This window comes from Marmota monax, unplaced genomic scaffold (genome assembly GCF_021218885.2).
Source record: "Marmota monax isolate L192 unplaced genomic scaffold, Marmota_monax_Labrador192_F-V1.1 WCK01_AAM20220418_F8-fsc00122, whole genome shotgun sequence".
In the NCBI taxonomy this organism is placed as follows: Eukaryota; Metazoa; Chordata; class Mammalia; order Rodentia; family Sciuridae; genus Marmota; species Marmota monax.
The window spans coordinates 6,504,191-6,527,453 of NW_026695223.1; the positions used below are offsets into that span (position 1 = coordinate 6,504,191).

A 23,263-nucleotide genomic window follows, 5' to 3' on the forward strand; every position below is an offset into this window, starting at 1 on the left:
CCGCCCAAACCTAACATTCTCAACTCTGACTGTGAACAACGTGAGCCCCGAAGACAGCAGCTTATATCTCTGCAGTGCTGGAGACACAGTGCTGGACACAGATCAAAGATCTGAGCAAGAACCTCAGCTTCCTCCTACCCAGCTGCCCACAAATGATCCTGAGGACCCTGCAAAGATAGAATGGGGGAAACCACCGCCCCTGGGTAGGGACTGCTGCCTGTGTGTTTGTGAGCGGACATGGACATGAATAGTAGACTGGGGGTGGACAGAGACTGTCGGACTAGCCAGAGGATTCCATCACAGACAGGAAGAGAAGCTCTTGGGTGGCCAGGGGCAAAACTTCATCCAGAGGGTGCTTATAAATACTCAGTAAAGACAAACAGATAACAGTTTTCTCAAAGTGACAGGATCAGATATACGTTTTAACTGTTCTGTCTCAAGGAAATATTTAGCTTATTTTCTATCATTTTATCTCAAGACTCTAAGATGTCCTGTTCTCTATCAACAGAGGTTTGGGAAGGACCTTAATCATCTTGATATCATTGGTGGTCTATAGCACTGATGACATGCTGACTGTTCACAGTGAATACAACCTGGAAACACTGTAGGGGCCTCAGTATGACATATGTGTGCCAGATCAATGTACAATCTGCAAAAGTTGAGACCTACCACCATACTCCAGAGGTCAGGGGCTTGTTGGAATATCTTCTTTAAAGTCAGAAATACACTGCTGAAATTCATATCATCTGCCATGGATGATGCTTGGTCTTTTGGGATATTAAACCAGCCTTGGGACATAATATATTTGATTGTGCTCCTCTGGTCTGTAAATATGAGGCCAGGACAAAAGAGATTCAATAGCAGAACAGACTGTGATGAAAGTTTTCTGGTGCTTCAGCATTGACCAAGTTGACCCAGTAGTTCTTGAAGAGCCCTGTGTCTGATAGGGATGCTCTATGAAGGTCCCTATCTTTTATTCTCAATAAGAGACTCACCCAGCTGTGTGAAGCAAGTTCACTGTGCCCTGGTTACCACAAAAACTCTGCATCTTGGGCTGAAGTTTTACTACTTATGAGCATCACGTGAGACAGAACACTCACATACATAAGTGACATAGAGAGGGTTTATTACAGAAATGGCTCAGGAATGCTGCCCAGGGTAGATGGGATCTCTTCTGCACCACAGCTGAGGAATCCCCGAAAGAAGCCTGGTCTGGATTTTATACCCCAGGGTTGATATGACATGTTGGGCTAAAGCTGAGGCCCATCCTGTTTCCAGGAGGAGTCCAGTGGAGCTCAGGCTGCTTTAGCCAGTTCCTCCTTATCTTAGGAGGCAGGGTTCTCACTACATTCTACAGTTCTTCTTGAGAACTACAAGAGACAAGGCAGGAAGTGGGGGCTGGGTTGGTCCAAGGCCAACTGAAGAACTGTTTTTGAAGGAGATGTAGAATTCTGGTGTAAAGTCATACCCTCTTCTACCTGCCAACATCTGCCCTTCCTTAAAAGCTGATCCTGGATCTTTACTGAATGCCTCAACATAGCATTCAAATCCAGGAGTCATTTCATCTGCAAAACTAACTATGAAGTTAGACATGCATAAATCACCCTATTATTAAATAGAAAATGCCAGAAGGAGAAATTCAATTTCAAGAGCATGTTGCAGAGTTTCATAGTACTCACTCCTAGTTTCTCCCCACTTACCCTCAATCCACACCCCATTCTATGAATGTGGAAATTACCCATTTCCAAGTGAAAATCATGGGCCTGTTTTCTGGATAGGTTTGAACGTCATTCTCGAATGAACATTACAGTCTCACACACGTAGGATTCAGAAGTTAGTGGTGAAAGTAAAATCCTCAGGGCCAAAACACCAGCCCATAAACCTGGCCTTTCACGTTTTATAGAAGAGGAGATGCCGTGCAGTGTAGCTCTCTCCTGTGTTCAACCTTCTTTCTCATTATCCCCCAGTATCTTTACCATTTCAGTCCTACTTTTTCTCCTTGGGCTTCTTCCTGCTGCATTCTGGGTAATTTCTTTAGCACCACTGTTCACTTTCTTAATTCATACCTCTGCACCAATAAGCCACTTACACTTTAAACTGACTTTATTTAAATTAATTTTAATTTCTAGGAAATCTCCTTGAGTCTCTTATGCATATGAATGATTGTTTGAAAAATCATTTGCATCTTGTGCATTTCTAGACTATTTTATTTCTTTAAGAATATCAAACATCTATTTGGACCTTTGATCTGATAATGCTAACATCCAATGCCTTTTTGAATCTGGTTTTCCTATTTGGAATATCCTCTAAATCTCACTCAGAGTGACTTATTTCCAACTATAATATGTGTTTTGATGTTGTAAATTCTTCTTTGGGAATTCCTTAAAGCCTGGACTAACAGTGGGTTTTCCAGGAAGTATTTATATTTGCCTTTGTCAAGCAATTAGGGTGCTATAAAACCTAGTGCTTTGTTATTTTATAATTTTATAATTTGTATCTTCACCATAGAACAACATCTGTTCAGAAACCCCCATGGACTAACTACTCAGTAACAAGAATTAGTCAGAAGAAAATTTTTTTAATCTTTTACCCAAAGCCAAGAACAATAATAATTTTGCTTATTAATATACATTACTTCTGAGTTGTTTTTCTAATTTGTCCTTTGCTGAATGTGTAGCTTTTCCTATGTCATAGCCTTCCTGTGTCCTAGCTGCTGGTCCTGTGCTGGTCTTCCCTAGACCTGCTCCAGGGAGTCTTCAGCTTCTACACATGCTGAACCTCTAGATCACAGGGAGCCATGCTACATCCAGGTTATCTACTAGGTCTAGTGGCATCTTAAATTCCTCATACCCCATGCCCCCAAGAAGTAACAGTGCCCTGCAGGTAAGGCCTGCATTGTGGAGCAGCATCCTGTGTTATAGCAGAGTCACCTCCTTAGAAGGCATAAAGCAGCAGTGCAGTTAGGAACTTAAACTCTGTCAACTGACACACCTCAGTTTAAAACTTGCTTCTACTTCATCATGTTATAGGAGTAACCCTGAACAAGTGCACCATTTCTCTACACATTAGTTTTTCATAAATAAAATGAAGATAATAATATTTTTTAAAATAAGGGTTTACTATAAGAAATTGTCCACAGAAAGCACATAACCTCGAGCTTGCTAGAGACAGCAAATAATGTCTTAGTACCTAAATGTGTTGTTCATTACCATACTTGACATTTTACTGATGGGAATTGCTTTCTTGACATTAGGCATACATCATATGATGCATACTGTTTCAGAATTTATTCTTAACATGATAAAATTCTATGAATATATTTAATATCAAAATATGCATATTGATATAAACTTTTATAAAAGTATGTCAATGTATTGATGACCACCCTTCATGTTATCAGTTTTTACTCAATCAAAACCAACAACAAGGTCAAAAGCCATATGGAAAATGATAGGGTTTTCTAACTTTACAAAGGAATAGGTTGTGCGTGTTGATTCTTGTTATAGACTCACAAGGGAACCAGGGAAGCCCCCCTGTTCTCATCTTTGTATGACTCTTTCTTATTCAGGTGTTAGCTCCAGTATCATCTCCCCAAAGAGAACTTTCCTGACCACCTGAACTGCACTGCATATCACATTACCACTTTACTCTGTTTAATATCAAATCACTATTTCATGAAATAAAATGTGTGTGTATGCATATCTAGTTATTTATTTTCTGCCTTCCATTTCAACCTTTTCACTTGTATGGATTCACACCTACATACAACAAAAGTGAAGAACGTTTCCATGTTCTTAATTGCTATCATCTTAGAGTCCATAACTTCTGGAATGTCACAGAAATTCAGCAAATATTTATTGAATATATAAGCATGACTCAAAAAAAAAAAAAAGGAAACCTTGTTAAGCAATGGTGTACCTCCCTTGGAGGAAAAGTCTACAAAGTCTTGGGGGCTTAGACAATCTAATCTAAAAAGGAGGAAACAGAAACCTCCAACTTTATATTTGAGCAAAGATTTCTATTTGAAGAGAAAGGCACATAACTGTGTGTGCCAAGCCCCCTATGCTGCCTTCCCCAAGCCTGGGAACTGCAACAGATGTCACAGGTTCTGTGGAGGCCCAGCCCAGAATCTGCTCCAGCACAGTGGTCCTGAGGTGCAAGGGCCTCAGACTGGAAAGGTGCTGGTGCCCGTGTAGACATAGCACTCAGTTCTTAACCTTGGAAGCCTTTCGAAAAACCTTCTGGCCAAGTTGACCTAAAGGAGATGGGTTCACCAGTTGGCTGCTTTCCAAGTGGTTGAAACAATCTGGACTTTTTATGAACCGAATGAGCAGACATAGTCTGGCTGACCAATTGGATTTCCCACCAAACTTAGTTTATGGAGTTCAATTTGGATCTAATATGATTGACAAAACTAGATACACACGTCCTGCATTAAAGTCTGTCATCACACATGTCATAGGTTTTACAGTAACAACAGCCTGCATGATTATTCCTCCAAGACCCCGCACGGCCTCTCCGCTGCTTATTCTCTGATAAACTGGGATCACTTGAGCATCTCCAAGAGGCCCAAGAGAGTGGACAAGGAATGGTTGCAGTATGAACAGAAACACTCACTATTACACTACAGAAATTGACCTTACACAACCTTAAAACTTCCATTGTGAGAGACTTCCTCACTTACCTCTCCACAGTAAATAAGGCTTGAAGAATAAATAAGATATGCAAATGGAAGTTCCTTGAGCATTAATTTTGCATGTTTTCATGGCTCTAAGGTGGGGAGCAGGAGACAGGGCAAGAGGAGAAGGGGGCTATTAATATGCTGATTAGCCATGACCAGTCTGTGCTTCTAATGCGTCTGTCTCTTCAGATTTTCTGGATCACACAGAGCACCCCCTTCACTATCCAGATTCAGTTATTCACAGAAGAGATATTTAAAAGAACAATTTCTTATTGAATAAAGAGAAATAGTGCTGTGGAAGAGGTAGATAGCTTGGGGGAAAAGTAATGGATGTGAGTAAAAGAAATTAAAGGTTAGGGGGAAGACAGTCTGGAATTTAATCATCTGGTTCTAGAGTGATACAGGATATTGGGACCAAGCAGTAGTGGACAGGAGGAGAAAAACCTAATGTGGGGGGATTTGATAAAAAGGTATTATATAAAGATGTGGATAAAAAAGTGTTATAAAAAGAAAACAGTCTTTATACAAGCAACAATAAATGTTGGTGAGGATGTGGGGGGAAAGGCACACTTATACATTGCTGGTGGCACTGCAAATTGGTGTAAACCAATCTGGAAAGCAGTATAGAGATTCCTTAGAAAACACGGAATGGAACCACTATTTGACTCAGCCATCCCACTCCTCGGTCTATACCCGAAAGACTTAAAAACAGCATAATACAGTGACATAGCCACTTCAGTGTTTATAGCGGCACAATTCACAATTACTAAATTGTGGAAACAACCTAGATGGTCTTCAATAGATGAATGGATAAAGAAACAGTGGTACATATACACAATGGAATATTACTCCACATTAAGAGGCAATAAAATTATGGCATTTGCAGTTAGAGAATACCATGCTAAGTGAAATAAGCCAATCTCAAAAAACCAGGGGCCGAATGTTTTCTCTGGTAAATGGGAGCTAATCCATATGGGTGTTGGGGGGCCTGGGATAAGTGGAGGAAATTTGGATAGGGCAAAAAGGATTGAGGAGAGAGGGAAAATGGGTAGAAAAGATGGTGGAATGAGACAGACATCACTACCCTAGATACATGTATGATTGCACAAATGGAGTCACTACTTTATGCACAACCAGAGAAGTGAAAAATTCAGCACCAAACGCAAGCCAGGGGAATGTCCTGGTGTAGTCAAAGGAATCCAGAGGTACAATACCCAATACAAAGAACTGTGTAGACATCCAAATTGAGTTTAAGCTGCTGAATTCTGAACCCAGTCTATTCGTCTGAACTTAGAGTATGAGACAACATAGTCTTTGTCTGTGACTCCCTTCTCTGCCTCTGAGGCAATTCCCACTACTTCGAGGAAAACTGATCTCAGGCTACATAAGTAGGAGTACAAAATATCAGAAGGCTAATCTTAAGCTTTTAAATAAAAATCTTCTTGCCCTTGGAAGTTCCACTTTAGACAGAATCAGGACTGCAGAACCACTCCAAAACTCCCCAAATCAATTTCCTGTCTTCTGCCAAGGATCACTTCCCTTTGGGCCACACATCCAGGTCACCCTGATACCTACAGATACTAGAAGAAAAGTCTATCTTATCCTCTAAAGTAGTACTCCTATGGACCCCCTATGGCAAGCAGGCAAGACGGCAGCATGCTAGGTGACACCATAAAAAACATCACCTATGATCCTGGCTGCACAGTCTGGCTTCCTCAGACTCAAGCTGCTTCTGAGCACAGAAACCTGTGTCCATGCACTGGAAATGGGTTGGAGGTCATATCAAGGTAAGGCTCTGAGACAAGGTGGCTGGTGAAATATTAATTCAATGGTCTATTTGTGCCAGAAGAAAAGTGCTAGAAGGGAACCTGGTGTATAATTTCTCCTCTGGGGACCTCTGGCTTGATCCCCAATAAAACATTAAGATGCCACCTGCAGCAAATCCCACACTTCACATCCTTTTCCATTCTTTTTGTAACCTAGAGGCCAACTCTGCCCCTTCTAGATGTATTCCTGGGCAAGACAGGATCCTTCTGAGTCTCTGCCACCACCTCTGTAAATAGAAATAATTTCATTCTGCATACCTCATGATTAAAACTTTTGTAAGAAGTTAAATGTGAAGTTCAATACAAAGAAAAAGTAATGTGCCACTGTTGTTGGTGCAAAAGTTCTTGAAAAGCCGTCAGGCATTGTACAAATAAGTCAGTGTTCTCAGGTATGAGTCCATGAGGCATTTGAAGGGGTGCAGAGTGGAGGAGAGAGCGCTAAGCTTCAGGCCTCCCATGCAGGGATGGGACCTGAAGGTACCCCATGAGCCCCACACTGCATTTCCTCCAATTCAGTTTCCATTTCCTCCATGTTCCATCCTTCGTACCATCTCTAATTCAAGCACCAGATGTGGAGCTGAGCTTTCCTTGCTTTGTTCAGCATTTTCAAAACATTCATACTTTTTCTACTTTTTAGAGAAGTCAAACATAAACTCTGCTCGCTCCTGGCCCCCTCTCCAACCCTGAGATGAGAGGACCTGAGAGACAAAAGCATCCTGGAAGACTGTACCTGCAACTGGCTCACATATTAGACACAAGCATGCACACCATCTCCTACACTCATGCCAAGCTATGCCTTCATGAATTGAAATGCCGGGTCCTGATGGTCATGGTGGGTCTCAAATTTGGGTCTTATCTAGGAAGGTGCACTCTGTACTGAACCTAGCATAACAGTCTCACTGCATGTAAGATGGAGAATTCCAGAATCTGTCCCCCGCCCCATGTCTTTGTTATTGAATCCAGTGCCTTACCTCTTTACAATGAGCTAACCTGTCTCTACCTACTGCTGATTCTCTGATCAGAACCCAGATCCACCTCTCCCCAAACCCTTTCTAATCTGGGCATACAACTCGAGCTCCCACAGTCTTCTCCGAGACTGTGGGCACTTTTACTCATCTTAGTGCAGATTGGCAGGGCAAATTTGAGGCTGCTTAAAGAGAACCCATGACAGTATAAGCAGTGAGACAAAGGTCCTGGAACTGAGGGAGAGGAAGGATGTGGAATTGGTCTTCAATCCCTCTAATGGATTGGGGAATCTCCTACTTAACCTTTGCCCCGTCTCCTTTGAAACACTCCCCACCCATAAGACTTGCTGGAAAGAAGAGCCAGCTGAAAGCCCCATGCCTAAAGAGCTCTGTCATCACCTCTTGATGGTGTAATTCTGGTTCCCAAAGGCCTCACGCTAGGCCTTCCTACCAAGTGGATTCAATTTTAGAGATGCATCTTCATACTTAAGCCTTTCCTCTCATGGGGACTCCAGGATCCTGAACAGCCAAGCCTGCTACGGAGGTCAGGCCTTTCTCCAAGTAAGTTAAATAAATCCCCATGAGGTCAGAGGATCCAGTACCTAGGCCATCTTGCCTCCTCCTAACCCTTAGCTCCTCAGCCTCAGAAAGTCCAGCTGTGAAGATGAGGCTTGGCTTCCCCAGCTTCCCCATCCCAGTACCCCTCCAGGAAGCAGCTGCTCTCCCTCTTTTCCCTCGAAGGTAAGTTTCTTATCACTTGCAGGTCACCTATCCACAGAGTGGCCAAAAAATAGCCGGGCTGATGCAAGACTGGGAATGGGAAAGCTGCAGGTGTGTTTGTGCAGGGACGTCGGTGACCTTTCATCTCGAACACCCTCTTCTCCCTCACTGGGGAGGTATAAAGGCGCCTCTCCACCACCTGCTCACACACACTTCTGCCACCATGAATGCACTCCTGATCCTGGCCTTTGTGGGAGCCGCTGGTGAGTTCCATGTCTTGCTTTGCCTCGGGCCCTGCCCACCTCTTTCCTGGAAGACACCTGCCCTGCCATCCTGGCGGACTCTCCTATTTCACATTCACTTTGATGTTCTCTCCCCTGACCTGCAAGACTCCTTACCCATTTCTTGGGCTCTCTGTAAGCCTTACCTCTCTCATGTTCTCCCTGATTCCACTCCCACCATCCTCCTCCATCTGTGTCAGGGAGGCTGGTGAGGGAGGCCAGGTGCAGGCGGTCCATGAAATGAACCAGCAGCCCTAGGTGTGGCTCCAGCAGTTCTGGCATAGCTGCTTGAGTGCGTCTCTCCTAGAAATTCTGTGTCTCAATTTGGGCCTCTATGTTGGATTTTTTAATTTCCCAGGTGCTTTAAGATTCCCAGGTATGCAGCCAAAGTTAAGAATCATTGTCCAATTGGTCAATAACAGTGCCTCCTGCCTATGTGAGACCAAAGGCTGCTTTCTAATCTCTCCTCAGTGTACAGATATGAGCTGGGTATAACCAGGGCTACTTAGCCAGCCAGGCCAAACCATCCTGAGAACCCCGGGCTCACACAGCCATGGGAGGTGGACAAGTTAGGACGATGACAGAGAAGCCCTCTGTGGGTGAGACAATGCAATTCTGACGTGTATCCCACTAAGTACATTTCTTGTGTCCTCACCTCAGTTCCCCCCAAAGAACTCTGAGCCCCTGTGGGGTATCTGCTCTGTGTCTTGCAGATGCAGGCACTCAGGACACTGTAACCTGTGATGCCTACAGGGGTGGCAGCTCCCTGCTTGGCTGTAGTTGCTGTGCTCATTAAGGAATCTTAATTAGCAGGAGGCGGCCAAGGCTGTGAGCTCTGCCCTCCACAACCTGCTAAATTGATTTCTCCCTTCCTGTCTCCACTCAAGTTGCTCTCCCCATTGATGACGATGACAAGATTGTCGGGGGCTACACCTGTCCGGAGAATTCCGTCCCCTACCAGGTGTCTCTGAACTCAGGCTACCACTTCTGTGGAGGCTCCCTCATCAACCAACAGTGGGTGGTGTCTGCCGCTCACTGCTACAAGTCGTAAGTGATGGGCTCTTGGTGGCAGGCTCCACAGCCCCGGCCTCCTTGGAGGGCCTGGGCCAGTCCAGGGAAGTGCTGAGGTCGTAATGTGGGTGGGGAAGGTGAGGGAGAAGTCACTGGGAGCCACTGACTTCTGGAGGTGAGATGAAGAGCAGCCCAAGGTAGAGAGCCTTCTACCCCAACGACATTCCTAAAACTGAGAGGCTAGATGTTGTAACAGCAGGGAGGGATATTTTGTGGTGGTGAGAACCAGTGAGGTCAGGCACGGTGGCACACGCCTGTAACCTCGGCGGCTTGGGAGGCAAAGACAGGAGGATTGTGAGTTCAAAGCAAAAAGCCAGGCGTTAAGCAACTCAGTGAGACCCTGTCTCTAAATAAAATACAAAACGGGCTGGGGATGTGGCTCCGTGGTTGAGTGCCCCAGAGTTTAATCCCCAGTACCTCCAAACAAACAACAAAAAAGAACCTGTGAGGAGGGCAGGCAGGGACCTTGCACAAGCACTTTCCTGCCAGTTGGCTGCACATTAAAACCACCTAAGAAACAGTTAAAAAATAAATAAATAAAACTTGAATGCCTGGGTTCTATAGCAGAGCAGCCAACTCAGCCTTTTCAAGAAGAGGGTGGTAACTACTGGTGAGTTTTTAACAGTTCTTTCTGTACCCAGAACTGAGAACTAATGTCTCCACCAGGTTTTCTCCAACCTGAGTGGGATTGGAATCTCCTAGAGGGCTGGTGAAAACCCACATCACCAGGACCATCCCTGAGGTTCTGGTTCAGTGGTCTAGGGTGGGCGCTGAGTATTTCTGACAGGTTCTCAGGTGACACTGCTGCTGCGGGTCCCAGGGCCACACACTGATGAGCTCCTGCAGAATGACAGTGCTTGCCAGAGGGAGAGGGAGAGCCTTGGTCCCTGTGGGTAGTTCACAAAGGGAACTTCAGGTCCCTCTTTTGGGTCTACAACTCTGGTTGAGTGAAGGGGCTATGGGACAGTAGTTTGAGGAGGAGTCACCAACCACAGTCCTTCACCTCATCCCCCTCCACACCACCACCTCGGAAGCAGAAAGGGCCCAGGTCTCACAGCAGGACTCGCCCACTCCTGCCCCACTGCTCCTCTGACATTGTCACATACTCCAGGCCACGCCTCCAGATTTGCCCATGAACAGGGAGCTTGAGCCCCCTGGGGTGTCCTGGGCTCTGTGGAGAAACCCTCACCAGGCCTCTTCCCAATAGTCGCATCCAGGTGAGACTGGGAGAGCACAACATTGAAGTTATCGAGGGGAATGAGCAGTTCATCAACTCGGCCAAGGTCATCCGCCACCCTAACTACAGCAGCCGGACCCTGGACAATGACATCATGCTGATCAAGCTCGCCTCTCCTGCGACCATCAACACCCGGGTGGCCACTGTGTCTCTGCCCACCTCCTGTGCACCTGCGGGCACCCAGTGCCTCATCTCTGGCTGGGGCAACACCCTGAGCTCTGGTGGTGAGTGGGACCCTTCACCTCCTACTTCCCTCCATCCCCACATTTCCACACTTTCCAATCATGTTCCTGAGTGTGAGCCCCTTTGCTTCCAGCCTACAAATCCCCTATAAGTGCCCACTACACCCAAGGCTCTGTAGTGGGTACCAAGAGATGCGAAGTCCCAAAGAGTTGATCCTAGAACCAAAAGAACACAAGTAGAGAACGTGCCATTATTACTTCTAAGAAGGGGATCCGCAGTGATGGGAACCAAAAGCCATTGTTCCTTTCTGGGTCTCGCATTCTTGAGCTTCTCTCCAGGAGTGGCCCACTGGATTGTTCTTCTCCAACCTGGCCTGGCTCATGTTTTATCTTTCCTTCATTTTCCGCCCCTTATAGTCAACTACCCAGACCTGCTGCAATGCCTGCGGGCCCCGCTGCTGAGCCAGGCTCAGTGTGAAGCTGCCTACCCTAGACAGATCACCAACAACATGGTGTGCGCAGGCTTCCTGGAGGGAGGAAAGGATTCTTGCCAGGTGATTTGGCCCCTCCACATGTCAAGAGCTTTGCCAGCACCCAGGTCCCACCTGGGAGTAGAATCTGAATACCCAAGTGTGGTGAGGCTGGGTGGGAAGGCTCATTTGGGCTGCTGCATGCCGGCTCCTTAGAAAGGTCAGAGAATGGGTCCCTGTGAGAAAGATATGGAGCCACACAGCTGGGTGGGTCTTTGAGGTTCAGAGTAAGTGTAGCTATATTCCTCTTCACGTCCTATTTACTCATCCCTCCTCTCCAGGGTGACTCCGGTGGCCCTGTGGTCTGCAATGGTCAGCTTCAGGGAATTGTCTCCTGGGGCTATGGCTGTGCCCTGAAGGACAATCCTGGAGTCTATACCAGGGTGTGCAACTATGTGGCCTGGATCCAGCAGACCATCGCTGCCAATTAAAGTCCCTATGCCTGTCCCTCTGAAGTCACCTTGCCAATAAAATTGCTCTATCCTCACTGCCTGTGTCTGTGCCTGCTCCTCCAGAACCTTTGGTCTCAAAAGCATCCTCCAGTCTGAGGTCAGACAGAGCTCTCTCCTGAGAGATGATGAGCAGAGGCCCCAGTTCTCAAAATAATCTCCAGGGAATACTAGATTAACAGCATATGATGACATGAAATTCAATTAATAATAATAATAAAAAAAAGAAGAAGACGCAACAGGCAGGATGATCTATTTTCTCAAGAAAAATGCATTTCCCAGAGGTGTGTGAAAAGAGCTTCCTTGACCTTGGTGCTCGGGTGGGTCTTGATTGTGCTGATGCATGTGCAGTTGGTTGGTAGGTAAGATCCTGTCTTCTCTACTCAGCAGGAACCTCCTTGTACCCAGAGCAAACACAGCTAGGCAAACCTCAGCCCTGGTCACCTCAGCTTCCAATCCCCTCACCCATATTCTTGTGGACAAAGTGCTGCACTCCCTCCTACCTGCAGATGTCCAACTTAAAGAAGAGCCCATCAGCCATTTCCCAACCACCTGCCCAGGGTCTGGAAGGAGAGCAGAGCTCGCTAGGTCTCCATCAGTCACAGCCTGAGAGGTCTGCCTTTGGTTCACCCACGTAATATGTATACACCATTGTGTACACACTGTCCTGAGGGCTTTAGAGGTGTTTGCACACTTAGTTCTCTCCCTTCCAGAGTGGCTTTTATTCCAGTGGTACAGATGGAAAGCAGAGGCTAAGAGAAGGTTATTAGCTTGCCCATGCCCAACACCCAGCAGATGGTCGACCCGGGGAACACCACATCTGCCTATGTGCACACTGTCCTGCCTCCCATTCTCTCCTGCTGCAACGTCCGTCTGAAGTGATGAGACCAGTCTCTCCAGCCCATTTCCTGACTCCCTGAACCTCCTGAGGGGCTCCCCCTGTTGCTCCCTTCCATGCAGCTCAGATGCTCCTGTTCATTGTACCTGGTTCACACCGCACTTGGCTTCCCACATCATTCAGAATGAATCTCCTTGTAATGGAACTGCAGGGTCCTTGTTCTGCCCTGCCTCTCTGCAGCTCTCCTCCAACACTCAGAAGTCCTGGTGGCTCTTGCAACAAGCCATGCACCTCTGGCCTCTATCTCTGGACACCATGACTCCACCAGCATGGATGTCCTGCCTCATTCTCTCCAGACTCTTCAGAAAACTCTTCCCTGATGCCTCCTTCTCTTTCCATCCTGATGCTGGTTCCAATGAGTCAGGCATCCTCCTTCTCTGCCCACTTCTGCCATGCCTCTGCCCATGGTGCCCAGACAGTGGCTGAGCTGATCCTGGCATGGACTTTGACAAGAGATCAGGCCCTACTCATGCAGATATCTCCTGTGATCAGACAAATCCCAGGATAGAATAAGCACCTAGTGATTGATGAAGAAAGAGTGAAGGGAAAAGCAGGTCCTGAGGAAAGAACGAAACTTTCAGAAGAATGGTTCTCAAAGAGCGGTCCCTGGTACCTAGCACCAGAATCACTAGGAACCTTGGGAGAAATGCAAATGCTGGGCCCCTCGCCAGACCCACTGAGTCAGAAGTTCTAGAATGGAGCCCAAGAACTTGCATTTTAACACATCTTCTGGGTCATTCTGATCACATGAAAGTTTGAGATCCAGCGTGGTAGAGAAATCCCTAAGCCAGTTCTCTCTATGAAAAGAATAATAGTAGCTCGTGGTTTTACTGACTATATTCAGGCACCAGGATAAATCTTCAGATGTATTATATCATTTAGTGCTCACAGCAGTCCCATGAGGTGGTTATTATTTTGTTGTTGTTGTTGTTATTCTCATTTTAATAAGGAGACTGGAGTTTATAGCAGTATGGTAACTTGTCCAAGTTCTCCTAGTCTTAAGTGGGGCCAGTGGGAGCTCAGTCAGATTGGGATGCAGGGGGTAGGCTTCCCTGAGGGCAGGGAACTCAAGCAGGGAACTCAAGTCTGGAGTAGGGGTGTCATCTCTTTCTCATCACTGGGCAGCTCATTTTAGCCTCTTTAGTTTTCAGCTCTTCAACTCAAAAAATTCAGTGGGTCGGGGGAAAGAGTTTGAAACAAACCTATGAACATGTTTGAACATTCTCAAGAATTACAGATGAGAAAAATGTTATTTGTATGTGTCCCAGTTTCTCCCCCTTGCCCCACAATATACAACTTCAGAAAGATCCTGCGTCCCTCTCCTGTCCCCAACAGCATTCTGCACATTCTTCTGACCCCCTCAAGTGGCCAAGCCCAGATTGCATGTACTGAGCTCTAAAAAATAAGGAAAGATTGCCTCCTGCTGCCCAAATAGATGCATGGCCTCAAATCGACCAGTGTATGCTGCTTTTACCTGGCCAAAAAACAAAAGAAAGAAAGAGAAAGAAAGAAAGAAAGAAAGAAGGAAGGAAGGAAGGAAGGAAGGAAGGAAGGAAGGAAGGAAGGAAGGAAGGAAGGAAGGAAGGAAGAAAGAAAGAGCGAGCTGTGTGTGCATTAGGGCCCAATGTCCAAAGAAGCAAAACTAAGAAAAGCTCCATCAGATACTATGATATCATAAGACTAGTTGGGATTAAGGTCCTCAGATGATTAAAGGGAAACTAACTTAGTGGGTAAATTATTGATAGGCAAAAGGGGTGAATAAGACAGGAAAACAGATCTACTTGAAAATAGATCAAAGTAAAGTCTATGCCTCAATGAAGAAAGAAAATAAATAAGGGAACTTAACTACTTTGCAATCAATGGAAGCAATCGACCTTTTATTCAGGCTGTTGGTGGTGTGAGATCTGCCACTATTAATGAGGCAAATAACCAGATGTCTCCCACTTTCCTTACCAAATTCTAAGACCCAGGCCCTGCACCCAGTTTAGGGCACCCCTGGCTAGCACTCTGATATTCTCCAGGGCGTACACCTGTCCAGTTTCCATCAGGGAACCAACTATGGGTCCCATGCGTGGCACTGTGACAGAAATACCCAGGAGAATTTTCTCCCTTTTTTTTAATTTAAATATGTTGGTAAACCTAATCATAGAGATTTTAACTCAAGCTCATAAGGAGTCATTAGAAGTCTGCATTTCTCACAAGCTTCCTACAGGACTAGGAATTCCACTGATCCCTGAATTCATGACCATGAATTTGCTCCTTATATAAAATGATCCTCTTTGGAAAAAAACAATGGCCTTGTAAACTAAGTAAGCATTTCTTTTTTAAGTAGGATATTTTCATATACTATTCAAAGTAATATTTTGTTTCTCTTTCTTGTTTAAATTTTATTAATTTAAGTTTAATTTTAAATAGTATAGTTATCTAGTCTCAAAATGGAAATAACACAATGAAGTTAATACCGAGAGATGTAACCTGTATTTTCACTGTCCCTGCCCTCGCCATTCATCCTTCATAGGTATTCACTCTTACCAGTTTCTTTTGTATCCTTCCCATGTTTCTTTGTAAAAAATCAACTGAACAAATGTATAATTTCCCCCCCCCCTTTGTTGGACAAAATGGTAGAATACATCTATGCAGTTCTGCAGTTTGCTCTTTTCCAGTTAATGATTTATCTTCAAGATCTTTCCAAGCATCTTATTAATTTTTTAGCATTTAATACTATTCCATTGTGGGAACATCACACAGTGTATTGATCCCATCCTGTTCTGAGTTTTTCCCAATATTTTACTTTTCTAAATGGTGCAAATATCTCTCCCGCCTTCAATTGTATGCAGCAGTGTTTACAATATAAATTCCCCTAGTGGGACTTTTGGATGAAAAGGCAAATGATTTTGCTTCCAAATTGCTTCACTTGAGGTGTGTCATTTGCATTCCTACCAGCAACAACATGTTAATGTGTTTATTTCACCAAATGCTACCTGGGAAGGACGGCCTTCAGGATTTCTTTTTGTCAGTCTAATTGGTGAAAAGTATTATTTCAATGGATTTTTACTTTACATTATTGCTGTGATAGTTTTTCCCTGTAGTTAAGTACCACTTCAATTTCTTTTCCTCTGAACCATCTGCTGTTTGCCCTTTTTTATAGGGCTGTTGGATTATTTTCTTGATTTTTAGGAGTTTATCACATGTTGGGGGAAATAGCACAGAGGGTGTGAATTGCAAATCTCTCCCCCACGTTATTTGATTTTTCTTCTATTTTTCTGTGCAAATGTGTCATTATTATTTAGTCATGTTTGCCTTTTTCCTTCATCTGGATTTTAAGTCATAGCAAAAAAGGAAGTATCATCTGGGGAGAGGTATCTAGGCCACCCAAATGCAGGTTAAATTTCAAAGTCATCTTGTACCTGAGGGGAAAAGATACCAGCCTGAACTTAAAATGTCTCTGTCCTTCAGAGAAGAGAGCACAAAGGCTGTGACCGTGGAGTGGCCTTGTAGGTGCTCTCCATCCAGCCTCCACAGGATTTCCCCTGCTCCCTTTACCTAACTGAGCTTCTGAGGCCAACAGTGAAGGTCAGGATGGCTGACGCTGCCTGTGATCTCCTCTCATTCCAAACTGGTCCCTGGAAATACAGCTATTGTTTTCTGTATCTAGAACAGTCCTTGCTCTCTGTAGCTTGTGGTCAATTTTCCACAGAACTCCGGGACCCAGCTGACCACCTGCAAGGCTCAGGATCTGCTAAAGAGACAGTCTGAGTCCAGAGGGGTCTGTTCTTGGGGCGGGGCTGAGGTGAGGGGTGGTTCTGGGACTTCATGACAGGGTAGCTCCCTGCTGTGACGACAGCTTGGTAAGGGGTGGATACCAGGGAAACCAGCCCCCTCAGCAAACATTTCTATAAGTCACACAGCCCCCAAGTGGGGTAAGAAGGGAGCCCCCAGCCTGGTCTGTGCCCCACCATCTCCCCACAATGGGGGGTGATGTCCCCTGCCCCTCCTGTCTCTACCCCCTCAAAGAAGCAGCTGCTCTGGTGGTTTCTTCAGCCTCTAAGGGGTGGGGTCATGGGAGGAGCCGTTTTTGTATAAAGCTGTAACATTGTGGGGACAGGGGGGGCCACAGTGATTCAATTCTATGGGAAGCCTTTACAAAAACCTTTCCGCCTGTCCCGACATCCACAGCCCTTCTGTTCATCTCCTGGGTCCCAGGCCCAGGTGTGGTTGGGTTCAGAATGCTTCTGCCTTACACCTGGCCACATGCCAGGCCAAGGTCATGGACAAAGTCAGGCCCAGATCAGAACTGGAGCTTCCCGTGCAGAAAGAACCCAGAGACAAGAATTCCTCAGTGGCGCCACAGGTGAAGGATGCAGGGAGATCCCTTCTTGCCAAGCCCAGGTCATGGAAAGGTGCATCAGAGGTTCTATAGAGGATTCAAGAGGACACCAGGGATACCCAGCCCTTGACAGACACAGTTGTCATAGGTTCTGGGCCCCTGGCCTGCTTTGCACACCTGAGTCCCTTTAATGGGTCCTCAGAGAGGGAGCTTTTGTATGGGTATCCTTCCAGAAAGGGACAGAAGTTCCCTGTCATGTTCCGTGGTTCCAAGAGTAAAGCATTGAAAATGTCTTTCTACACAAAATCTACAAAGCAGAAGAGGGCATTCCTCATCCAGGGCCTTCAGATCCTACCCAGGGCTTCCTCTCTCTGCACCTGGACTGTATTTTCCTCCTTGCCCCACGTCACCGTGCAAACACAGAAGTCTTCTTTGGAGAAGGCACGAGGCTCACGGTTGTAGGTAAGGTATCTCTCGGATAAATTTTCAGCTCCCTTAGTGGGAAAAGTGGGTCTCAAGTGTCCATTTTTGAGTGGCTATATTTGGATGTGCCAACTATGACTATACCTTCGGCTCGGGAACTAGGCTCACGGTCATAGGTAAGGCTCTCTGGGCTTGTTCGATGAGGGTAGACTCTGTTCTGGGAAATGTCAAAATATGAAGGAGAGGCCCTCTCGTGTCAGGGACTGAGTTCAGAGGAGGCTCCCCGTGAGGGCAAATCCATCCAGGTGGTCTGTAGATTTTTGGTGGAGTCAGAGCTAAGTCTGGGATGGAAGGCAACAGGCAAAGAAAAAGGTAGGGGAACTGAGAACCCGGCAGTAATGAAGGAGCTGCCACACTAGTCCATCTCCCTCATTGGCGAGTGGGTCTGGAGGGGCTTCTGTTTTTCCTGGCACTAGACTTGAGCAGGCCATGCTGTGTCTCTCTTCCTCACCTGCGAGGGTCCTGGGCAGGCTCTGGAAGGGCATGGGAGTGTGTGAAGCAGGGTGTTCTGTGTGAGGAAAGGGACCATGAACACCCAGCCTCTCCCTGAATCCCAGCTGAGCTCAGCAGACAATGGGAGGTTTTGAAGTGGACCCAGGAGGCTGTGTTCTGGAAATACGGTCTATTTTGGGGAGGGAAGCCTGCTCACTGTTGTAGGTAAGTAAATCAGGGTTGGAGGGCTGGGGACCAGATGGAGCCTCTATTTCATGGGCCTGGGTTACAATGTATTTTTATTGGGAAGATCTGAATTGGTGTCTGGATGTAGACATGGAGGGAATCCATATCCAACATTTCGTGGGTACTGTACTAGGGAGGCAGATGAACTAGCTGGGAAGGAGTCACCTTGTCCATCTCCTGTTCCTTCAAGGTGCCTGTTCTGACCATGATAGGTGGCAGGGTCTCTGCCCTTACCATCTTCATGGTCCTGCTCTTTGTCTCCTTCACACAGAAAAGAGACAGACACAGAGAGAAGGATGGGGACCCCATAGGGCACATTTGTCCCCTAATCATGGCATTTAAGGTTGTCTGCCCTGCCCTCCACTTCAGACGTAAAATTCTCCACAGACGGGGAGAGGTGAGCAGGTGGTAGGCTTGGCGGGAGGGAATGGCCGGCAGGAGGAGGAGGCAGTTTTTCTGCCAGGCTGTCGGGTTGTGCAACCAACGAAAAACTCTATTTCGGCAACGGAACCAAGCTGTCTGTCTTAGGTAGGTAAAAGGTTTATTTTGGAGTAGTGTCTTGTTACATCGGAGTTCCAGGAGGACTCTGGAGGGGACAGGCACTGAGGACACAGCCGGGGTTTGGGCTGAGAGAGAGTAGGAGGGTGGAGTCCACTCCAGCAGCGAACTGGGGTTTTCCACCCTTGTGTTTTACTGTGTAACAACCAGGCACAGCATTTTGGAGAGGGGACTCGACTCTCTGTCCTAGGTAAGCTGCAGGTCTGGGGTGGTAGGGCCACTGTCCTTCAGAGTCAGTCTCCGCTTCTCCCAGCACTGGTAGACGGGGACTTGGTGATTCCTTTACTCCTTGACTTGCCAGGGTGGTTGGGGCTGGGTCGGCACCTCTGTTTCTGTCCTCTGAGTCTTCAGTCTGTGATCCGCCCCTACTTTCTTTGCTCATCTTTCCTTCTCGTGCGTGGATCTGCTCCCCCTAAACCTCTTCGACCCGTCCCTCCTGTCCTTCCCTTTCCTCTCACTGCATAGTATGCTTAGGCATTCTTCCTAATGGACTTCTGCCCTGAGTGCAGGCAGAGAAAGGTGGCCGGCCCTCTGTTCTGGGGAGCAAAGGCTTGCCTCTGGCTGGAACCCCCAATAGGATTTTACCCAGCCACTTGTAGCTGTGCTCCAATACTTCACCTCTCTTCTTTGGGACTGGTACCAGGCTCACCGTGACAGGTATGGGGGCTCCATTTCTAGGGGTGCTGGTGTTTGACCACAGTGATCTGGGAAGGGTGTTGGGCATAAGCTTAAATATCAGAGCTGCCCCTTCCCACCTGCAGCCAGGTGCCCTCTCCTACCTTCCCAGGACCCAGCCGCTTGCTGTTCCGTGTCTGCCGCAGCTTCCAGCCTGAGAGCCTCTTCCTTCACCTTCGGGCTTTCTGTTTGTTTGCTCTCTTTCTGTTTGCTCTCTGGGACTTCCCTTACCTCTACCTCCCTACTAGGTGTGTTGTTTTGTTTTCTCTTTTTTATCTGCTCATCTCCATTCTTTCCTTCCTCTCCTTTCTCCATTTCTGCATTGTTGACCCCCTTTTGGTTACTTAGCTCTGTCACCTACGTTAAACTCCTTCCCAACATAAACCTCCAGCACAGACCTGTGGGCTTGCTTGACTCTCCTCCTGTCTGCCCCTGCCAGTCTCAGAAGAGCCACGTTCATCTCTCTGGGGTGGTTGAATTTGCCCTGGAGGCAGTAGGGCCCAGGCTGGTGAGGCCAGCGTGGTTTAAGGGCTGCTCCTGAGGCCTGGGGACATAGTCCATGTCATGGCACTGCAGGAGCAGCAGGGGAGTCTCTGGGGTGTGCTGTGCTTGGTGGGTATCAGGGAGAGAAGTCTTAATAGACCATTACAACAGGAAACTTACCCCATCTCAGCAACAGGTTAAGTATAAAGGCAAAAAAAAATTAGTTTGGAGACCCTATTTTCTCAGATCTCAACATTTTCACTGGGATGTTGGGGTAAAGGGCCTTCCTGAAACCCTGACAGAGCCATGGCCATGCTTTGGAAGAAGGAGGTGGGTGAGGGGAATGGGCTGGAAACAGACAGTACTGAAATAATGGGATACCAGGTCATGCCAGGATGGGTCCCTGGGAAGACAGTGCCCTGCAGGTAGGGGCTCAAGCCAAAAAATTTAATTGAAAGTGCTAATCACTGAATTCCAAGTCCTGGGTTCAATGGAATGGGTCCCAGCATAGGGTATGATGATGGTTCATTCCATTTGAAAGATGACTAAAATCATCTCTAGCTCTCTAAGAGATGTAAAATGGGTAAAAATCCTTTATAAAGGATTCAACTGATTTGACAACTTGCATTTGTGTTAATTTTCATCCCTGCATCATCATAGTGTTTGTCTTTTTCCAAACCTGTGCCTCAAATTTCCCAAACATTTCTCAAATTTAGACAGAGTGGAGTCACCTTGGCATGGCACATTTATGTACTATGGTCAGAGCAGAGCCAAACAGGGCAGCAAACTGGCAAAAGAGCAGGTGCATGCACAGTGGATACGGTCCCTTCCGTTCCTCATGAGGCATCACACGAGGTAATGCCTTCCAATGATTCCAGAAATTCTTCCCTCTCATCTGCCAAGGGTGTGAAAGTACCCAGAGATTTCCAGTGTGAGCCTTTTGCTGAAATGGCTGACCGACCTGGTGATTTGTTTATAACAGCAATCAGGCTTTGACTATTTTTCATAATGCACAAGGTCTTTCATAGAATTATAGCCATTCTAGGCAAGCCACCACACCCGCTTGACAAATAAACACAATGAGGAAAGTGTGTCTTATGGGCAAGAAAGGCTAATTCCAATCTGTGGTATTGTTGAAACAAACTAATACCACACTTTAAAAAAAGAAAAATGATAATTAGAAAAAAATAAATTTGATTCCTTCTATCATGCTGCTGATGGGAATTTTCTGCCTCAAAATCCAGGCTCACTAAATGGTACACTGACTGCTTCTGAGTCTGAAAATCATTATCCATGTTCTGAGCATGATGCTGAACTAGGAAAAAAACAGACTGATAAATGTTTTGAAAGATCAGCAAAAAAGTCCCAGAGTAAGAGAAATAACAAAAGCAAAAAAAAAAAAAAAAAAAAAAAAAAAAAAAAATCACGTCCTTAGGGAGATGGGGGTGTGCAGTAAGCAGTACCTATACATGAGATAAGGATAGAAGGAGAGCGACAGAGACGGGGACAGTGACCCCAAGCAAACAGTACCTCCACAACATAATTTTGTATTATCTCGAGGGTCAAACACGCACACACAGAGTCTCCACCTGACCCACAGTGATCTCAGAACAGCCCTGTTCCCAACCCCCCTTCACTTTCCAGAGGACCTGAAGAAGGTGTCCCCACCCAAGGTCACTGTGTTTGAGCCATCAGAAGCAGAGATCAACAGGAAAAAAAAGGCCACCCTCGTGTGCCTGGCCACAGACTTCTACCCAGACCACGTGGAGCTGAGCTGGTGGGTGAATGGAAAGGAGGTGCAAAATGGGGTCAGCACGGACCCTCAGCCCTCCAGTGCCGCCAATGACTCCAAATACTTCCTGAGCAGTCGCCTGAGGGTCTCTGCCACCTTCTGGCTCAACCCTCGCAACCACTTCCGCTGCCAAGTGCAGTTCTATGGGCTCTCAGAGGAAGACGAGTGGACCGAGGAGGGGCCCAAACCCATCACCCAGAATGTCAGTGCTGAGGTCTGGGGCCGAGCAGGTGAGCAGGCCTGGGGAGGCTGTGAGAAGATGGGGCCGCACCAGGGGAGCACAAAGATGGGGTACAGTCAGAAAGTCTAGATGCAGGGCTGGGGGTGGAGAAGAGGACTAAAGGCCATCAGGAAGGGAAGCTGGGCACCTAGGGCTAAGTCCTCCCCATCCTCTGCCCAATAGCCTAAGAGCTAGGGGCCCCTTTCTCCATGGAGCTCAGCACCTCGGTACCCCCTCTCTCCCCTTGGTGCTGCCACTCATTATAGGACTCAAGAATGATGGGTGACCTTGTCCCAGGAGAAGAAAGATGGTCCCAGGGCTCAGAGAGGACTGGCCAGGACCAGGCTTGAGGCTGACTTGGTTCCAACCTGCTTAAGGAGATGAGGTCTCTCACCCATCTTTCTCCCCTCTTTTCTTTCAGACTGTGGTGTCACCTCAGGTGAGTGAGCTGCTTCCTTTCGGTTCATCTCCCTGGTCTTGTCTCTGGACCCAGGACACAGAGAACTCTTGGACAGTGGGGTGTGGGGCAGGCCAGACCATGTGCTCTCAGGGACTTACCTGCTCTGTCTTTGCCCCAACAGTGACCTATCAGCAAGGGGTGCTGTCTGCCACCATCCTCTATGAGATCCTGCTGGGGAAGGCCACTGTGTATGCTGTGCTGGTCAGCACCCTGGTGCTGATGGCCGTGGTAAGGAGGAGGGTGGGATGGGGCAGGCGTGTTACAGGAAATCTCACAACCCAAACTCAGAAGCACAGATATAGAGACCCTCAGGATCATTTACGGGTGGTAGGGAAGGAAGGAGCTTTACTCATATACATCAAAAGACAACCTGAGACTCCAGAGTCCTGATAGGAAGAAAAATCTGTGGTCCCCCAAACAACCAGTGGGTTTGTGAGGAAACTTACTGTTTGTTTGGTCAATGGCCCTTCCACTTCTTCTTATTCCCCACCTCCCCTGCTGCAGGTCAAGAGAAAGGATTCCTGAAGCTATCTCTGGAGGTGCAGCCAGGAACTTTCAACCCAATATGGCGCTGCATGGATTCTCCTTTTGCCAATGCTTCTGAAGGGATGTTATCCCTCTCCTCACCCCAATATCTATCCCCTATAGGCATGCTCACTTGATCATTTTTGCTTAAATTTCCCTAACCCAAAGGAATCCTAGAATGCTTAGATGATCAAACAAATAAAATGTCCTGTTCTGGCCTAA

General features: G+C 46.7%; 1 protein-coding gene and 1 gene segment (V, D, J or C); both read left to right on the plus strand.

Annotated features, from left to right (window-relative positions):
* The window catches only part of LOC131423805 (T cell receptor beta constant 1-like), a 29,149-nt gene extending 5,886 nt beyond the window's left edge, over window positions 1-23,263 (plus strand). The window contains 6 exon segments of the C gene segment in view: window positions 16,354-16,369; window positions 17,723-17,766; window positions 21,689-22,066; window positions 22,478-22,495; window positions 22,638-22,744; window positions 23,021-23,263. Of these exon segments, the coding sequence occupies window positions 16,354-16,369; window positions 17,723-17,766; window positions 21,689-22,066; window positions 22,478-22,495; window positions 22,638-22,744; window positions 23,021-23,041 (584 nt within the window).
* On the plus strand, window positions 8,322-11,980 carry LOC124086119 (trypsin-4). Its single transcript, XM_046434141.1, has 5 exons — window positions 8,322-8,455; window positions 9,361-9,520; window positions 10,752-11,005; window positions 11,381-11,517; window positions 11,775-11,980. The coding sequence occupies exons 1-5, from the start codon at window positions 8,416-8,418 to the stop codon at window positions 11,922-11,924; spliced, it is 741 nt and encodes a 246-aa protein (XP_046290097.1). The 5' UTR covers window positions 8,322-8,415; the 3' UTR covers window positions 11,925-11,980.

Bases quoted from the DNA above. Each gene is read 5' to 3' on its own strand.
- LOC124086119 (XM_046434141.1), top strand. From the start codon at position 8,416: ATGAATGCACTCCTGATCCTGGCCTTTGTGGGAGCCGCTG. The intron at 9,521-10,751 runs GTAAGTGATGGG...TCTTCCCAATAG, and splicing joins GCCGCTCACTGCTACAAGTC to TCGCATCCAGGTGAGACTGG. The intron at 11,518-11,774 runs GTGATTTGGCCC...CCTCCTCTCCAG, and splicing joins GAGGAAAGGATTCTTGCCAG to GGTGACTCCGGTGGCCCTGT.